The sequence below is a fragment of the Dendrobates tinctorius genome, unplaced genomic scaffold (assembly GCF_039654945.1).
Source record: "Dendrobates tinctorius isolate UK_male_01 unplaced genomic scaffold, ASM3965494v1 ptg000231l, whole genome shotgun sequence".
NCBI lineage: Eukaryota > Metazoa > Chordata > Amphibia > Anura > Dendrobatidae > Dendrobates > Dendrobates tinctorius.
The window spans coordinates 6,212,321-6,233,064 of NW_027361898.1; the positions used below are offsets into that span (position 1 = coordinate 6,212,321).

Here is a 20,744-nt window from a genome sequence, read left to right on the forward strand (position 1 = left end):
CAACTAGCGCACGGCCTGCGCACGATCGGCGCACCCTATGCTAAAGATAGGGTGCGCCGATCGCAGGCGCCGCTGTCCGCTAGGAGGCGGCGCTACAAGGAAGGGGCGGGCACGCCGGGCAGAGAGCCGGCTCGGGGGCGGAGCTACCCCCGGCCGTGCGCGCGCTGAAAAAGCGCTAATGTGAAACCGGCCTAAGTCTCTCATTTCTGGTGACAGGTTCCCTTTAAAAGGCTTTCTAGTGCTTCACGTTCCTCCTAAATAACCAAAAGGGCAGAGCAGAGTGTAAATTGCCTACAGAAGGAAGAAGTGTGCTGAAATAGAAAGATCCCAGAGTGAGTAAAACAAACCATGAAATACAAAATAAAGGATAAAGTACATACTGCTAGGGTATGTGCACACGTTGCAGATTTCCCTGCACGGAATCTGCATCTCTTGGCAGAATCCGCGCTTTTTTTGCGGATTTTGTGCAGATTTGGCATGCGTTTTTACCCTTGTGGATTTCTATAATGGAATCGGTGTAAGAACGCATGCGGATCCGCCAAAAGAATTAACATGCTGCTTAAAATAAACCGCTGCAATTTCCGTGCGGAATTTTCCTCAGCATGTACACAGCAATTTTTTGTCACCATTAATTTACATTGTACTGTAAATCACTTGCAGATCTGCAGCGATTCCGCACGGAAAATCCACTGCAGATCCGCAGCAAATCTGCAACGTGTGCACATCCCTTAGAGAATATGCCGCTTACTTCCTGAAAAGAAACAGAAGATAGGTGCAGGGTAAAGAACATAAACAGCAGAGAGAAACCGTAGCTGGTCTTTCACGGACTGGTGTACACTACAGCAGTATGACTAAGGCTATATGCCCACGCATGCAGAAAATTTCTGCATGAAAACCGGACTCCTTCCCAGAAAACGAGTTTTTCCACAAAAACACGCGTTTCTTTCTGCGCATCCTCAGACACACAGAAAAATAGCTAAAAATGCAGACTTTTCCGCAAAATTAATGAGCCTGCTGCGTTTACCATGAAGCGTTTTTTTTGTGGAAAAAAAAAAAACGCATCAATATGCGCAAAAAGTGCAAAATGCATTAAAATGAATGGGATGCTTCTTTTGAGCGATTAAGCGTTTTTGCCAGTAAAAACGCTTAAAAAAATACGAAAAATAACACCTGCATGGGCACACAGCCTTAACATCCAAATGAGACCATCAACAGCAGGAAATACTAGCGGGGGGTGGTATTAGTGACAGGGCGCAAAAAAAAAAAAAAAAAAATAATGAGACTAAGGCTGGTTTCACATTTGCATCTGCGCTTGCAGAATTTGATCCGCATGCGTCATGTGTACATATCTAACTTGGTGTACGCAGGGGCTTGCGTTTGCATGCGTTCACGTACGCATGCGTCGTTTGTGCGCGGCGGGAACTGACGAACCAACATGTTGCATTTTTTTGAGGTGTAAAAAATACATCAAATATGCGCAGGAATGCGTATGCGAATGAGCAAGTAAAAAAACCCACATTACTGTGTATGGGAACGCATGAGACTCGCTCCTTTTTAGTCTGATGTCATATCGAACGCATGCGCATAAACAATGCAAACACATACAGCGGGGTTTTTTGTCATGTGTAAGATGATGCGCATAAAAACACTGCGTTAACATGCATTTTTCATGCGTTTTTGCATGCAGATGATACACTGCAGACTCAAACGCTAATGTGAACCCAGCCCAAGTCTTGCTGAAGTGTTTTTTTTTATTTTGATCTGGCATAGAGTCATAACCGGTATGGTTTTACTGCGATTAGTCTTGACCACAAGTCCCTTCTTTGAGCACACTATGCATAAAAAAGGGCAATGCTGCTGGTCTCTCTCCTTCATCCCAAATGAAAACACCAGTTATCCTTGCTCCAGTCTCTTTAGTGTAACAAACTAAACACCCAGAAAAAAGGTGCATCAGCTGTGGCTCGGCGGACAGAGAAGCTGACCACAAAGCACAGGCTCAAGGGTTCCAACTCAGACGCATGACACTCATCTATAAGTGGGACTGCCTCTAACTCATGAAGTTGAAACATATCCTCTCCCTATTTTCATTCATGATGACGCAAAGAGGTGGCCAGTCCCCTCAGTTGCACCCTTTCCTTCTGCCGCATGACCCCCGCTGCACCTCTTATGTACATGTGTTATATGTAATGAGCATGTTTCCCCATTAATGCCTGTCCAGTTAGGGATAGAACTAGTTAAATAAGGGGGCTGGACCTACAGCCACAAGGAGAGAAGCAGCTGCTGCTTCCTCAGAACTGCATGGGCAGAAGTGTATTACAGATGGGGCACTGCCAGACCCCCTGGACGGGAGAGGTCTGCTGCTAAGGACCGAGGAGTCAGGATTAAGGACTGCAACACGGGCCCCAGGACTCTGAAAGGGACCCCGCTTCTGAAGGGGTTATCCCGGCACGTGGACTGCTGCAGCTGTGGAGAGTGCAGGAAGAGATCACGAAATCCACTGTTGTACTTTTTTTTTTTTTTAATTATTATATACCATTACTGTTCATTAAACGTTAGTCCCCGTTGGACAACAGCTGCCTTCTGGACTCCAATTTGCCTGAATTGCTGTGACCAGAGGGAGAGAAGGCAACCTGTGGGGAAAAGCTGTGTTGGACCTGTCAATCTATGTGCAAGGGACCAGGGGTGCTCGATGAATGTTTGCTCAGTGTACTCTGCTGGTGAACTGTGTCTTTAAATAACCCAGCCACAACTACCCCCCCCCCCCCCCTCCTTCCCGGTTGCCCTTGTTTCACTGATAATATCTTTGGTGACTGGTGTTGCCCTTTAATAGGCTTACATTCAGTTATGCATTTTAGGAAGGAGCGTCATTTGATCACTTGGCAACATTTTCCACCAACATAGCCCAAGACCAGGGTGTGTTAGAATCATCAACCCAAGTATGCAGCTCTGTAGGAAGGGGGAATCTAATTTATTGTATAAATCGTTAGATTACGTTTGTATTTCTTGGAAGACTGGTGCGCGACTCAATATCTCAGGAATTCAGTATGGGTGGTCTTTGGAGCAGAGATCTTCCTGCACTGAACAGATTACTACAAGATAAGCACCGAGCCAAGTATCCTCGTAACAGCATTAAGGGTACCGTTACACCTAGCGACTCACCAGCGATCCCGACCAGCGATATGACGCGATCAGGATCGCTGGTGCATCGCTAGGTGGTCGCTAGTGAGCTGCCACACAGGCAGATCTCACTAGCGACATCGCTGGGGACGGGGATCGCTACTTACCTGTCAGACGAGGCGATCCTGCGTCCTCCCGCCCGGCTCCACGCGTCGTCACAGCAGGAAGCGCCGCAGGAAGTGACCGAAGAGGAATGATCCAGCAGCTTCTCGCGCGATCAGCGATAACCAGCGGGAGAGCCGGTCGGAGGTATCACATGCAGCAATATCGCTAGCAATATCACTGCAACGTCACAAAATCGGTGACTTTACAGCGATATTGCTAGCGATATCGCAGTGTGAAACGGGGGCTTAAGAATTGTCTAGTGGAATATGCAGATTTAAAAAAAAAAAAAAAAAAAAAGTGTGAGGTAATGCACTAATATGAGTGAAAGTTCTGAATAATTTGGCCAGTCTTCCATTCATGAAGAATTAAGATCTGGACTGTCTGCCAGTACATACTTGAGCAATCTCATCCCTGCCGTTGCGCCCAAGTATAGTGGAGTGATGGAATGTCGACTGGAGGGAATATTGTTCACAGCCTGCTGCAGACAGCTCTCCAGACTCTTTCCTGCATTAGGTGGATTCTGCCAATAGCTGGATATCCCGGGACCTAAAACAGATGTCACATGTCAAATCCACGGTCAGGAGCAATAGTTGGAATAACATTCTTATACAATAAAAGCATGGCAGCAGGAACAATTGTGTATGAATTTGACCACCAAGTGTTTCCAATTAATTTTTTTTCAAAGTGCCTTTGATAATGCACCCCGAGGTACAACTCTAAAACTCCTAGTTCTTCCCAAATATTTATAGCCATTTCAATCCAGGTAGTACCTTCAATTGAAATGAATGAAAACCTTAAGCGAGCAGTCCATATAGTCAATAAAAACGGCACAGAATTTTAACTGGTTGTCCAAGTTATAGGAGATTGATCAGAAGCAGGTACGGACTGGGGCCGAAATTCAGTCCTGGCATTTGAAGTTACATGTTGTCCCCGTCCCCATGAGCCAGATGGGATATATTACTAATATTACCCTGGATGGAGGAGAGGAAGATTTTCTACAAGACCGATATTTCTAATGATACTCGTGTCCTGCTGGGGTAAGTAACGGAGTCAGCAACTTTGTGCTCCATCACAACTCTTAGGCCTGGATCACACTTCCATTTTTTTTAAATCCGTCCAAATCCGTCGTTTTCCGTTAAAAAACGGATCCGCCATGTTTTTGGCGGATGTTTTTTTTCCCCCGCAGACTTGCATTAGCAGCTACCGCGGATCCGTCAAAGATACGGATCCGGTAGCATCCGTTTGCGGCAAAAAACGGAAACGGATCCGTTTGGCGGACACAAAAAACGGATGTGTGAATAGTATGGGTGTCTTCAGAACACAGATTTTGTTAATAATGTAGCACACAAGGCAGCCCACGACCAGACAGGCCCTCCTAGCATTTACCAGAATTGCCAGTCCGGCCCTGATCAGACGTGTGTTCGCATGAGATGCTCAAACATGTGAATTGTAGCTCAGACTAAAAAAAAAAAAAAACGCAATGATCTCATGTAAACCAATAGTCGGGTGGGAGTTCGGGAGGTGTTTTTACTTACCATGTACATCACACATGCTGTGCTCACTCACAATACCAGTGTCATTTTCTTTATCTGATGGCCACTTGTAAATAAATAGCGCGGTGTGAGAGGAGCCTGCATCCAACACGATACCATACTGTGGGAGAAAATAGCACTTGTAAGAAATGGGGTACATAAGTATATGGATCATTAGCTACAAGTTGCAGATTTGGTGCGTTTTTTTTTTCCCCTAGATCAACCTGAAGCAATCCTGATGCCAGAAAAGTGACTGAGAAACCTGATGTGTCAATGCACATGTTGCATGTCACAGTACCAGCCAACTCCGATTTCAGAAGTCTAATGGACACATCTGTTGCCCCCCCTCCCCCCGTTTTGTGAAAGATCTGCGTTTTTGCAAAATGCAGCATGTCACTTTTCAGCGTTCTTTACCCACTGAAAGCAATGGGTAGTGCAAAACGCAGGTATCAGGTTAGATGTGTCTTTGGTGCCACAACCTGATTAAGTAGATTTTTTTTTTCTTTTTTAATGCACTACACTATCAGCATGCACAAAAAAAAACCAATGTAACCTGACAAACGCAGTAGAAAAACGAACCAAAACCTGTTTTAAAGCATCTTAAAATTAACATATAAAAAGCAACATGTGAACATGGCCATATAGTAGTTACATTCTTGTACATAGGTGGCAGTATTAGGCTATATGCAGACGTTGCAGATTTTTGTGTGGATCCGCAAGGTTTTTTCCCCATGCGGATTTGCACCAAATCCGCAATGTATTGCCCAACCAATGTAAATCAGTAGTAATTCAGAATTGGCGTGCACATGCTGCGGAGAATTCAGTGCGGATTCGCAGAGTTTTATTTTCCGCAGCATGTCAGTTCTTTTTGCAGATCTGCAGTGTTTCTGCACCCATTGACTTACATTGAGTCAGTCAAATCTGCAGCTTAACCGCAGGTGTAGAAAGGTCTGCAGATTAGCTGCGGATTTGCATGCCAAAAAAACACTGCAGATAGGGAGGAGGAAGAGTTTGTGGTGGGCAGAGAATGTGTGCGGGCGGAGAATATGTGCGTGACCGTGTCTGTGTGCATCTGTGCGTAGCCAGGCATCGTCTGATGGGACTACTACTCCCATCCGGCTATGTCTGGTGTCACACAACAGTGACAGCATGTGCCAATGATGGGAGAGTAGTCCAATCATCCGGTGACTGTGTTCAAGTGTAGAAGAAAACAAAAAAAAAAAAACAAAAAAAAAAACAAAACACATTCATACTCAAACCCCTATTTCCCCACACACTCGATGTCCTGTATTAAATAAAATACCGGAAATACTCCCTAGTCCACTGTAGTCCTAAATAACGTGTCCCACGGTGATCTCACGTGTAGAATAGTCACATAAGGAGATGTGACCGCTCTACACTGCTCCGGTGAGATTGACAGGAGGTATCCTCCTGCACTATCACTTAGCCGCCGTGAGAGGTCATAGAGTTCATGCTGTCACTTGCAGCACTGCTGCGTGAGAAAATTCTCACACAGCAATGGTGCCATAAAGCAGGGCTGTGGAGTCGGAGTCGGAGTCGTGGAGTCGGAGTTAGTTTTGGTTGGAGTCGGAGTCAGAGTCGGTAGAAATGTACCGACTCCAGCTTTAAAAAAAAATGTATTAATATTTCATAATTGAACTTTCATATGAATTTTATAAATGTTACTCAAATATATATGTTCTATCAAACTATGAACAACAGTGATAAGCAGTTCTGCTGGAGATAGAGACACTTCTTACTTCTTGTGTGTCACTGTTCTCCACTGCCCTTATCTAATCTTATACTTGGTTAACCTCATGCTGCCCCAACCCCCCTACTTACAATGTATGAAACAAAGTGTAAATGTGTTGCAAATTCTTAGTAGTAAAGCTCCTCCTCTAGACTAGATCATGCTAGGTGTGCGTCTTCCAAGCATCTCACAGCTGCCTGCTACTCAGAAGAGGAAGACTGTAAGAAGAATTATCCTTTCAACAAACTTTGCATCAGTTAACTGTGAGTACATGAGGAATAACAGTATTACTGACCACTATATCAGTTGTACGACCTGGCAATAATTTTGTACAATTGTTTTTAGGAAAAACAATTGTCATTTGGATTGTGAATGCAGAATTAAAAACCTGAGAATGTCAAAGAAGCATCACATTAAAATCAGCTGTATTTGAAGATTTCACTATCACTCAAGATAGAAAACATTATGTCTGTCAGTGTATGACAAATGATCCAGACGAAAACAAATGCTGTGAAGCCAAGATGAGTGCATATTCAGGCAAAGATAAAAATGCTCCTACCAGAGCTTCTAATCTAAAGAGACATTTACAGCGCTTTCATCCAGAAGTACTGAAAGCAGTGGATGAGAAAGACTGCATCCAAACCAATGAACCAGTGCCCAGCTCTTCCAGCCAAACAAAGGAGCAGAGAACTTTGCAGCCATCAGTTGCAAGATATTTTGTCAGTGACAAAGTTACTGTGACAATGACAGTAGATACATTTAAAAAACATCATAGAGCTTGTTGTAAAGGATAGTGTGCCTATTTCATTATTTTCACGACCAGCTTTTATGTGTCTGAATGGGGAAATGGCCCGCAAGCTTGGTGTTTCTCTGGAGAGAGAGTATTAGAAAATTAGTAATCGAAGAAGCTTTTAAACAAAAGGAAGAACTTAAAAAAACTCTCAAGGGACGCTTTCTGTTTCTTAAAATGGATGCCTGCACACGTCACAGAGTGAACTATTTTGCCATCAATGTCCGATTTGTTTGTGACAAAAATGAAATGGTTACCAAGACATTGGCAGTAAAAGACACCAAAGCTCATCACACCAGTGAGTTTCTCCAGGTCTTGGTGGAAAAGGTTCTGCAAGACTATGAACTTAAAAAAGAGCAAGTTCTTTCTGTCGTAACTGACAATGCTTCAAATATGATAAGTACTATTAAGCTAATGAATGAGAGTAATGATAGTGACCAGCAGCTAGAAGAACATTCTGGGTCCACAGACAGAAATGTTTGAAATAGAGGAACACAGTATTGTAACTGAGGAGCAAACTGAAGTTGCTTCAGATGAACAGCAACATGATTGTTTAGATGATCTTGTTGAAACTGTGTCAATATGTTCTTTTATTCATCACATGCGCTGTGTTGTGCATACGCTACAGCTGGCTATAAGAGACAGTCTGCAAGAAGAACATGCTGCTGCACTGATTGGCAAGGTGAGAAAATTGGCTACTGTTGCCAGAACCCCTAAAGTTGACTCAATTTTGAAGAGACGTGCTGGAAAAGGGGCAATTATTGATCAAGCCACACGATGGGGCAGTACTTAATGATTCAGCGCTTGGTTGAACTGAAAACCTTTGTAGACATGGCTAACCCTCAACTGACGCTAAATAAAAGTCAGTGGAATCAGGTGACTGAGCTGGAAAAATTGCTAGAGCACCCATTTACAGTGACTAAAAAACAACAAGCAGAGGACTTAACTCCAGGTATTTTCTTAAAGGAGTGGAAGAACCTGATGTTTCGCCTGTCCCAAAGAGGAGGGTTAATTGCAAGTGGCATTGCTACATCAATGAAACGGAGAGAGGAGCTACTATTACAAAATAACATTCTTTTGGCAGCTGTTTATGTAGACCCAATGCATCAGATTCTTCTAGATGATCAACAGCTAAGTAAAGGAAAAGAAGCTCTGTTTGAAATAGCAGTAAGGATGAAAGGGTTGCAGAACAGTCAGGAGGAACAAGAAGAATTTGGTCGTCCTGCCACATCTTCACCCTCATCATCAACTGATGAAGAATTTAATTTCGAAAAATATTTGGATCACAAGGACCGTGCAAAGCGTTCCCGCATAGAAGAGTCATCCCCATCAAGGAACACAGCCAGTACATTTCAGCAGAATTTTTCATGTGCACTAAAAGATATTGAGAAATTTGACCGTTCATCAAATATAACAGTGCAACAAGCGATTCCTCTGTATCCTGACATTGCCAGAGATGTTGCCCGAGTGGTTTCTGCTTTGCCACCAACACAAGTTAGTGTAGAGAGGTTGTTCTCTGCTCTCAAAATAATTAGATCAGATTTGAGGGCATCCATGAAGGAGGATCTGACAGAGGCAATACTTTTTCTGAGGACAAATTTATAGATTTCTTCCTATTAACTGCATAAAAGTGTTTATTGCATATTTACTTACAGTTTATAAAAGTTTATAAAAGTTATTTGCTATATTCTAATTGTATTCTAATAAATGTAGTTTTTGCTCTAAGTGGTCTGATTACTTATATGATGGTGAGAAACTGAATAAGCACGATGTTTAATATTTTACAACAGTAAATTTGTTGTTATGAATTGGCCATTTATGAAGGAGCCGGAGTCGGAGCCTGATAAAATCCAGGAGTCGGAGTCGCAACTGTGGCTTACCGACTCCACAGCCCTGCCGTAAAGTGACAGCACGAGTGTATCACCTGAGCTGTGTAGAGAAGTCACATCTCCTGATGTGACTGTTCTACACGGGGTAGTCATGGGACAATCGTTATTTAGGACTACGTCGGACTAGGGAGTATTTGTGTTAGCTTATTTTTTTGTTGCAGGAGATAGAGGTATTCGGGGATTAGGCCATGCAGCAAGTATGGTAAATTAAGAATAAAAGTAGTCTGTGATTATTTCAAATAAAGGACTTTATTCTGGGTGTGTCTTTATTTACCATATCACTATAGGATTATTAACGGATGGGTATCTTATAGACACCTGTCCATTACCAAGCCGTGGGCTTGATGTCAGTACAAAGGTGACATCAACCCCACAAATATTACCCCACTTGCCACCACTACAGGGCAAGTGGGAAGAGCGGAGGCCAAGTGCCAGAATTGGAGCATTTATAAGATGCGCCACTTCTGGGGCGTCTGACAGCTGATGTTTCTAGTCGGAGGTAAGAGACAATATCCATGGCTCCTTCCCAAGCTATTAATATCAGCCTACAGATGTCTGCCTAGCCTTTGCTGGTTCGATTTTTATAGGAGGACCGCATGTCAATTTTTTTCTGGGGTTCCCCTGTAAACTAGCCAGTAAAGGCTAAGCAAACATCTGTGAGCTTTTATTAATAGCCTGGAAAGGGGCCATGGATATTGGCTCCTACCCAGAATATTAACATCAGCTTTCCCTCTGCTAGTTATAAAAATTACGCGGGAGCCAACACAATTTTTTTAATTTTTATTGTAAAACAAACATTGTGAGTGCGTCGTTAACTCTATGTACCATTTTATTAATGAGGGTATCTGGATGACACATAATATTCACTTGTTTTGTGTTTAAAGATAATTTAATGATATTATGGTCTTCAATGGAGAATGTAGAAGAGGTTGAACAAGGAAATGACATCACAATTTTTTTGTTTCAGTTAAATACCGTATATCTATTATCCGCATGAAAATGCGCATCAAAAACGCGTGGATTTTCAACTGCTTTCTACCAAGAGAGGAAGAATCCACGCAGATTTTACAAGAGCAAATCCGCAATGTGTGCACATACCCTTAGGGTATGTTCCCACAGTCCGTAAACGCTGCGGGTTGAACACTGCGGGTTGAACGCTGCGTACCTCGGCAGCGGCCAGGGTTACAGCATAGTAGATGGAATTTCAAGAAATCGCATGACCACATGCGATCACGGATGCCTCCGGCTTACCTGCAGAAACTGACATGCGGCGCGTCTTTCCAGGCCGCAGCATCTCTTTATGTAGCGGAGACAGCGTCTTCGCTGCGTAAATTACCCATAGACTTTCATTAGATGCAGTAAAACCAAATTATCTTCTTAGTCACATGCTGATTAAGTGCGTGAACACAGCTTACTACACATGTGTACTAATTTAAAATAATGGCGTACCTTGTTTCAGCTGGAAGTACACCTACACTGCAGTTCTCGATCGATCAGAACGGCAGCGTACATGACCGCAGGGGAGTTATCACAATCAGCTGATCGCGGGAACTGCCGTGTACATGACCACATTATCTAGTCCAGTCATCAGCTTCAAGCTCAGCTGTGTTCTGGATGTCAGGCTAAATGGTGGCATAATGCCACCGTTTAGCCAAAGGCATCCAGATGTAGCAGAGCTGGACTCTTCATGGTACAGGTAAGGATATTGTTGCTTTTTTATTTTAAATTCTCTTTCAGTAGACGAGGGTGTCTGTGGAAATGGCGATGCAGTAAGTATGGTTTAATTAAGATCTATTAAAGGAATCTTGAGTCATTTCAATTAAAAGACTTTATTATTGCTGTGTCTTTATTTGCCATTTAACTATTGGATTAGTAATGGATAGGTGTCTTAGGCTAGTTTCACACTAGCATTCGGAGGGCCGTGTACTTCCTCCGTTAAGCCACGCCCACTGCCGCACCTCTTCCTCTTCCATTCAGCTCCGCCTACGTCGGCATGCGTCCTGCGTACCTATCTTTAACATTGGGTATGCAGGCCATGCAAATGTATGCGTCGTTTTGACGCTGCGCCGAACGCAACATGTTGCAGTCAGCACAGCGTCAAAACGACGCATGCGCAGGCATCTGCATACATTCGCATGGTCTGCGTATTCAATGTTAAAGATAGGTATGCAGGATGCATGCCGACGTAAGCCGGGCTGAATGAAGAGGGGCGGGGCTTAACGGAGTAAGAAAGGCGGAAGTACGCAGCCCTGTCGAACGCTAGTGTGAAACTAGCCTTAGATAGACACTTCTCCATTACTAAGCTGTGGGCATGATGTCACCTGACAGTACAAACATGACAAACACACAAATATGAACCCCACTTGCCACTGCTACAGAGCAAGTAGGAACAGCTGGGTAAAGTGCCACAATTGGCGCATCTCTGGATGTGGTATTTGTGGGGCAGCTGCAAGCTGCCATTTTTAGGCTATTGAGGGCCAAAATCCATGGGCCTCGCCATTCTGAGAATACCAGGCCGCAGCCGTTTGCTTTTTCCCTTGGCTGGTTAAAAATAGGGGGACCCCATGTTATTTTTCTTGGAGAGGATCCTGTTGTGAATTCTTTCTGTGGCTTCCCTCTGGAGTTAGATGCTGAATGATCGTAATGTATCTCAAGGTGGGTGGCCTTGAGATGAAGACTTGTGTATGTGTTGATCAGCAGTGATACTGCTGAGGTTCTGGGGCAATGACTTAGGGAAGTCTTCAGGTAGCTGGAGAGATGGGTAGGACCAGCTACCTACAAATCCACCCAGGGGTGTGTCTGAAAACCCTGGTAGTATGAGTGTGTGTGAAGGACCTGTGATGAGGTCATAGCCATGTGACCCGGTGGGCATGGCTACAGACCATATAAGGTGGCCAGGGTAGGTCACATGGGGTGTATGCTGGGACCCGGTTGGTCCGTTGTAGAAGGTCCCTCTGGGAGATGGGGCTTCCTGCCTGACAGCACGTGAAGTGGCTGTGTGTAATGGCTGCCAGTATCTGAGAGTTCCCAGGGGAGGGAATGAATGTCTGGAGTCTGAAGCAACCATGAGGTAAACCTGACAGGGTGAGATAACTGAGGCTGAAGAGCCTGAGTACTGGACATTGCGTAACCTGTGTGGCCACAGGGATAATAGAGGGAAGCTCTGTCATGGACACTATGCTGATTATGAACTTTATGTTGCCTGAATAATCCGCATGGACTGTTATGGTTTTACGGAAAATCCATGCCGATCTGATTATTTGGCTGCCAAGCGAGTGTCCCCAACTTTGAATGACAGCGCTACCTTACTATATATATATATATATATATATATATATATATATATATATATATATATATATATATATATATATACACACACACACACACACACACACATACACATACATACACACAGTAAAAGTAATTTTTTATTTTAAATAATGTAAGATAAAAAAAATAAGTGTTTTGTATTTCCACTTATGAACACTAGGGGGAGCAGCTGCTGAAATTTGCCATGAAAACCTAGTGTAGTGCTAGCTAAAAGTGGGCAGAGTTTACTCATGTGTATCTGATGTCTCCCCTTTCCTCTTCTGGGTGTTTGCTAAAAGATAAAGCTTAGGATCACAGTCAGGAGCCATTTTGTTGGCGACTGCCAGTGATCCTGACAAATAGTCACTAACTGAGAATGACTGGCAGCACTGATTCTGTTAGTGCTACTCGCTTTATCATAAGCTGATACGCGGAGTTTGTGGCGCCCCTGAGGCTCAGTCGCCACAGAGGTACTGCACCTTCTCCTAAGGTGTAGTGCCCCACCAACTAGGTAAGTTGGGAACTCCTTTCCACACTCCAACACCTGCATCCCACACACAGGATAGTTCAGTAGGTCTGCCTAGCAGCTTCAGGCTGGGGGTAGCAGAGCACCCTTCGTGGAACCCTGCTTCGTAACACGAGATGTGCCTGGAGGTGGGTGGAGTTAGTATAAAAGAAGGGGGAAAGTAGAGAATAGTAGGTCAGTCCAGAGAAGTTCAGTTCTGAAGTTCAGTTTTGAGTTCAGTTTGAGTTCAGTTTAGAAAGTGTGCTGCAGCTGCCTCAGTGATCTGAGCCAGCTGGCACGGGAAAGAGAAGAGAAAGAAGGACGTAGACCTGCAACCTCAGCTTCCATAAGAGAGAGAAGGAACAGCGTGGAACGAAGGAGTCGAAGAACAGAGAAGAGTTGTGGGTTGAGAGAGTACCCTGCCTATAGGTTCTCAGCGCAAGGCCGGGGCCCGGTCCCCGAGGTTGTATGGATACTTATGGTTCTGCAGCAGACACCGGCTGAGTTGTTGGCTGTAAATGCACTACTCCCATCCAAGACTTGGGACACAACAGCAACCGATTTGCGAGCCAGGGCTCTGAGAGGAGTCCCCGATAGATGCTACAGCTGTCTGTCATACAAGTATAGTTCTAGGAACATCTGACAGGAGGAATTCCAGAGAACTACGGTACTGGAGCTCTTCACATTAAAAGGCGCAATAGAGGAGTCGTTCAGGAAAGGCACATGTTGGCGGAGTGTTGGAGAGGAGAACCCTAAATTGCCCGAGTCTCTACCCCGGAGGACACGGCACGGAGGCGGGCACCAGTGGTTACCACGAACTGTGAGTAAAGCTTTGAAACTACAAGCCCTGGTGTCCTCCATTCATTTGTCGCTAACACCTTCAGCACCGCTACATCTGGGTACAAGCCTCCATACCATTCTGCGCCTCTCCTCATCCATTGCACCTACACTGCCCTGGGACTACAGCTCCACCTGTGGGGAGCTATACCATCTTTGCTGCACCACACCATCAGTCCCAGCGGATCTGCATGCAGCGTTGGCTTACTATCTACCTTGCCGAGCACCACGGGTGGCGTCACGAACCATTCAATTAAACCTTAACACCATTAACATCACCGCCATTGATATTGGGCACCCAGGGCCACGGACCGGGTCACCGCTGCTGTGACACATCTCCCTGACACCGGCCCGGTACAGAGTACCCCGCTGCCCTGGGTGTGAGGGGCGACCCATATCACATGCACAATTAGATATGCTTACAGTAACACGCTGGGATTAGATACGAGGCCAAATGTAGTTTATCACATGATGGGATTAGATATTGAGCTCAGCGGCGTGTATCATACAGGATGGGATTAGATACGCAGTATGCAAGATGTAAACCCGCTCCAGCCACTATACACTGCTCCCATTGAAGTAGAGCAAGCATGGTCATGGTACACCACTGCTCCCATAAACATGGACGGAGGGGGGAGGCATGCATTGCACCACTGCTCCCATAGAAGTGGATGGGGGGGGGTTACGCAATACACCACTACTCCCTTAGAAAATGTGTATCCCTGTTCTGTCCACTTCTATGGGTGCAGTGGTATACCATTCACAAGTCCCTAAAAAAAAAAAAAAAAAAAAACAAACAAAAAACAATCGATTGAATGAGAAAAAGAAAAAAAAACAAACAAAAAAAACCACACAACGTTGGGGGTCCCCGCTATTTTTCGTAACTAGCTAAAGTAAAGCACACAGCTATACATTGAGCAGCCTCAATATACCATAAAAGATGCAGTCGGACGGTGACCGCAGACTTATGCCACATGCTGCGTTATATTACACCCCCCCCATGCAAAAGTAAACAATAAAATTTGATTTAATTTAAGTGGCATTTTTAAGTCTTGTATTAAAAATAAATCAATACTACAAAATATTTTAAATATAGTGACACCTTCAATTTAAAAAGCAAGCAAATCTTTAGAACATTTGGAGGTCCGAGTCTTGAGAAAGCCACCATTCAAAAACTCCTCCAAGAGGGGTGCGCAGCTTCTGTGAGCGCACATACATAGCAGGGTACAGATTGAAAATAAAGCCTTCGATTAGCATCGGTGTTGTACTATTGCCTGGGCTGCACACCTCTCAACGCGAGACAGATTACTTTAAAACTGCTTGGTTAACAGTGTGTGAGGCCAGGAATAGACAATGACAGCCCTTATGAGAGAAGTAATGACAAATTGGCAGTTAGTCATATCAATTTCTTTGAAAACAAAGAGCCATCTGCCAATAATTTAACAAATGAGGAAAGTAAGAAGAAAAAAGTTGCAGGATATTTACATTTAGGTTTAAGAGTTTTTCATGTTTCCTGTACGAAGCCGGAACAGAAAAACAGCGAATTCTTTCCATTTTTTTTTTTTTTTAAATTCTTCCAACAAAAATTGTTTTTCTCCACCCAAAATCTAATCCAAGCAGCTGTGGGCTAGTTATCTTTTATTGAAATGTTTCCAGCCAAGATTGGACACAGTCCTGGTTCCACTGACCTTGTCCTCATTGACATCCCCTACTGAGATCCAGAAACATAGTAGATGAGGATCTCAATTGCAACTGTACAGAGCTGGAATTGTGGAGAACCCCAGGCGGTTAAAAGGCTCTTCTTGTTTGGAGAATGACCCCTCCCCAAAAAAAAAAAAAAAAAAAAAAAAGTGATGGAATGCGTAAAATGAATGATTTCCATAATTACACACGATGCAGTATGTTATAAAATTTCCAAAAATAGGTTTACGCCAATGAATAGTGACTGCAGCCAAGAGTGATATAGTGGTTACAGGAGAATTCACCAGCTCGTTGCAGCCGCAGTAATCATCTTAGTTCACAGCTCCTCTATAGTCCATTTACAGAATGCATATACAATGAGGCGATTTGGTTACTAGGACATTAATATAAAGCATAAACTGAACCCGTCATTTTTCGCATGCGCCGAGAGTCAGTGAAGCCGACTTATGACTAAGTGAGCAGGTACGATCTAACTATACAAAGTGATTTTTGCACAGGATTATAGTGCAGTTTTTAAATGAAAAATTGTGTTAATACACATTGAAAATCACTAACAATGCATTTGAGACAGTTTAGATCCCAAGAAATGAGATAACAGGTTCCCTTTAAAGAGGGGTTTTAGTTTTTTTGAAAAATGAGGTGTAATTCATCAGCTTTCCTTTCCCTTGAGGGGGGGAAATCAGGGGTGAAATATTCTGGATACTTTTTTTGTTTAACATAATCAGGGCTATGGAATCAGTAAGCCAAAATTTCCTGACAGCACTGGTCACTACTGAGCATGTACATAAAGTGCAGCACAGATTCATCTCATCTACGACTCCACAGCACTGGTCACTACTGACATGTACATAAAGGGCAGCACAGATTCATCTCATCTACGACTCCACAGCACTGGTCACTACTGAGCATGTACATAAAGGGCAGCACAGATTCATCTCATCTACGACTCCACAGCACTGGTCACTACTGAGCATGTACATAAAGGGCAGCACAGATTCATCTCAACTAAAAGCCCACAGCACTGGTCACTACTGAGCATGTACATAAAGGGCAGCACAGATTCATCTCATCTACGACTCCACAGCACTGGTCACTACTGAGCATGTACATAAAGGGCAGCACAGATTCATCTCATCTACGACTCCACAGCACTGGTCACTACTGAGCATGTACATAAAGGGCAGCACAGATTCATCTCAACTAAAAGCCCACAGCACTGGTCACTACTGAGCATGTACATAAAGGGCAGCACAGATTCATCTCAACTAAAAGCCCACAGCACTGGTCACTACTGAGCATGTACATAAAGGGCAGCACAGATTCATCTCAACTAAAAGCCCACAGCACTGGTCACTACTGAGCATGTACATAAAGGGCAGCACAGATTCATCTCATCTATGACCCCACAGCACTGGGCACTACTGAGCATGTACATAAAGGGCAGCACAGATTCATCTCATCTACGACCCCACAGCACTGGTCACTACTGAGCATGTACATAAAGGGCAGCACAGATTCATCTCATCTACGACCCCACAGCACTGGTCACTACTGAGCATGTACATAAAGGGCAGCACAGATTCATCTCAACTAAAAGCCCACAGCACTGGTCACTACTGAGCATGTACATAAAGGGCAGCACAGATTCATCTCATCTACGACTCCACAGCACTGGTCACTACTGAGCATGTACATAAAGGGCAGCACAGATTCATCTCATCTATGACCCCACAGCACTGGGCACTACTGAGCATGTACATAAAGGGCAGCACAGATTCATCTCAACTAAAAGCCCACAGCACTGGTCACTACTGAGCATGTACATAAAGGGCAGCACAGATTCATCTCAACTAAAAGCCCACAGCACTGGTCACTACTGAGCATGTACATAAAGGGCAGCACAGATTCATCTCATCTACGACCCCACAGCACTGGGCACTACTGAGCATGTACATAAAGGGCAGCACAGATTCATCTCATCTACGACCCCACAGCACTGGTCACTACTGAGCATGTACATAAAGGGCAGCACAGATTCATCTCATCTACGACCCCACAGCACTGGTCACTACTGAGCATGTACATAAAGGGCAGCACAGATTCATCTCAACTAAAAGCCCACAGCACTGGTCACTACTGAGCATGTACATAAAGGGCAGCACAGATTCATCTCAACTAAAAGCCCACAGCACTGGTCACTACTGAGCATGTACATAAAGGGCAGCACAGATTCATCTCAACTAAAAGCCCACAGCACTGGTCACTACTGAGCATGTACATAAAGGGCAGCACAGATTCATCTCAACTAAAAGCCCACAGCACTGGTCACTACTGAGCATGTACATAAAGGGCAGCACAGATTCATCTCATCTACGACTCCACAGCACTGGTCACTACTGAGCATGTACATAAAGGGCAGCACAGATTCATCTCATCTATGACCCCACAGCACTGGGCACTACTGAGCATGTACATAAAGGGCAGCACAGATTCATCTCATCTACGACCCCACAGCACTGGTCACTACTGAGCATGTACATAAAGGGCAGCACAGATTCATCTCATCTACGACCCCACAGCACTGGTCACTACTGAGCATGTACATAAAGGGCAGCACAGATTCATCTCATCTACGACTCCACAGCACTGGTCACTACTGAGCATGTACATAAAGGGCAGCACAGATTCATCTCATCTACGACCCCACAGCACTGGGCACTACTGAGCATGTACATAAAGGGCAGCACAGATTCATCTCAACTAAAAGCCCACAGCACTGGTCACTACTGAGCATGTACATAAAGGGCAGCACAGATTCATCTCAACTAAAAGCCCACAGCACTGGTCACTACTGAGCATGTACATAAAGGGCAGCACAGATTCATCTCATCTACGACTCCACAGCACTGGTCACTACTGAGCATGTACATAAAGGGCAGCACAGATTCATCTCAACTAAAAGCCCACAGCACTGGTCACTACTGAGCATGTACATAAAGGGCAGCACAGATTCATCTCATCTACGACTCCACAGCACTGGTCACTACTGAGCATGTACATAAAGGGCAGCACAGATTCATCTCATCTCTGACTCCACAGCACTGGTCACTACTGAGCATGTACATAAAGGGCAGCACAGATTCATCTCATCTACGACCCCACAGCACTGGGCACTACTGAGCATGTACATAAAGGGCAGCACAGATTCATCTCAACTAAAAGCCCACAGCACTGGTCACTACTGAGCATGTACATAAAGGGCAGCACAGATTCATCTCAACTAAAAGCCCAGAGCCTTATATCAGGAACAGAACTGACATTTTTTAGGACATTTATAACTTTCCTAAATTATGAAAATATTTACAGCACAATTCAGTATATATTTTAGGAGGCAGGAGTATTTTATACCAACTACCAAACTGTACACAGACTCCAACTCCATAGCCTTGCATAATATGACAGGTTTGATTGATGCTTTAAAACAATATAGAGACTTAAAATTTTGGAGTCTTAAAACAGCCTACGACTCCTGGTTTCTTAGTGTCCATCATGACCGATTGGTGGCAACCATGCCACTCAGATTTGATTCGTGCTTGGGTAGGCTACAAATGGTATGCAGTGAGATTTCAACGCCGAAGCCTGTAGAATCGTATATGCAGCTCTGGAGTATAATACAGGATGTAACTCAGGATCAGTACAGGATAAGTAATGTATGTACACAGTGAATGCACCAGCAGAATAGTGAGTGCAGCTCTGGGGTAGAATACATGATGTAACTCAGGATCAGTACAGTTGGTCTCTCCTGAACTAGTTGTGGCACTACCAGATACATTTTCAGGGGAGAAAGACCAGTTTAGGGTATTCTGGGAAGGAGTCCTAGTGGGTGGTAATAATCACATCCCTACAGCGAGGGTGCCCTCAAACTTGGGACATTTTCTTTGTCCCCTGTAGCCAACAGTCTTCTGCTGAAGCCTTTGGGATTATCTGTGATGAAACTGCTTCCGTGACATGGATTCTGTCAAAGATCCTGACCCTCACACTGAGCGGGGGGAATGAGCGTAGCACTGAGGACTATAGTTCAGAGTTCTGTCAATGGTCCACTGTGAATTGCTGTGGAATGATGCAGCTCTCGAGTGCCAGTTCAGCAGAGGCCTCATACTATCAAGGATTCTCTGTTCTCTGCATACTCCACCTTCTTCCATGGGGGGGGACCATTTGGATTGAAATATTCTGGAGAGACGTGATGATGGACAGGGGGTTTTGGTCATTCTTTCCGAGTTTCCAGGTTCCTAAGGCAGAACCAACGGAAGCTGAAGCCGATAGCTCCCGAGCTGTTGAGAAGAGACGTCAGTGTGATCTCGGACTGCCTCTATTTTGGTCACACTGGACATTTCCTTAAGATCTGCTTGGCAAGTCTCATGATTATCGAAGCGGTCACCCAGACTCCCAAGTACCTTTTTACTCCTGAGACAAAATACTGCTAGATGTGGGACTACTTTTTAAGGACCAGTGATTATCTGTATTAGCCTTCACTAACTGTTGTTCTAATGCCAACTTCATCAATTCTGGACTGGTTCTGAAATTAGTGTTAGGGACAGTTGAGTTGAACAGACCCATTAGAATTTTTGCTATTAACTAGACAGTTACTCCAGAATCTTGTCCATCTGGTAACAGTGGAATTCACAGTTGGGCTCATACTCTAAGAAAAATAGACAAGTGCAATCTGATTTAAAAAAATAAAAAGTAGCCCATAGAGTCTGCTAAATGTTCAACCCCAATACAGGCCAGATGGTCCTCATTTTTCTATCACTTTCAGGCCGAGGTCTACACGGTGTTCCAAATTATGCAAAAAATATTTCCTCATATTTTCTCTAAATTACCTATATGAATTGCAGTCATTTATTTTCCAGTCATCTAATATTCTATATATAATTGCAATGTTTTTGAACAAACTGCCTATGAAAACAGTATATTTTTAAAAATAAGAAACACTCAAAATGCATGTTCCAAATTATTATGCACAGCAGAGTTTTCAACATTTTTATTTTGAACAAAAAAAAAAAAAATGGTCAGTTGTGAAATTATAAGCATTATCAGCTTATTACAAAATGAAATCAAACAGTTTAAGTCAAAACGTTATTCTAGG

The 20,744-nt window shown here is 44.0% G+C and overlaps 1 protein-coding gene across 2 annotated transcripts in view; it reads right to left on the minus strand.

The window, feature by feature from the left end:
- Positions 1-20,744, minus strand: part of ENTPD2 (ectonucleoside triphosphate diphosphohydrolase 2) — a 98,643-nt gene that overhangs the window by 48,474 nt on the left and 29,425 nt on the right. For both annotated transcript variants that reach the window (XM_073556036.1, XM_073556037.1), the window contains exons 2-3: positions 4,818-4,935; positions 3,678-3,828 (exon numbers count right to left, since the gene is read on the minus strand). In XM_073556036.1, coding sequence (XP_073412137.1) covers positions 3,678-3,828; positions 4,818-4,935 — 269 coding nt within the window. The remainder of the gene's footprint in view (positions 1-3,677; positions 3,829-4,817; positions 4,936-20,744) is intronic.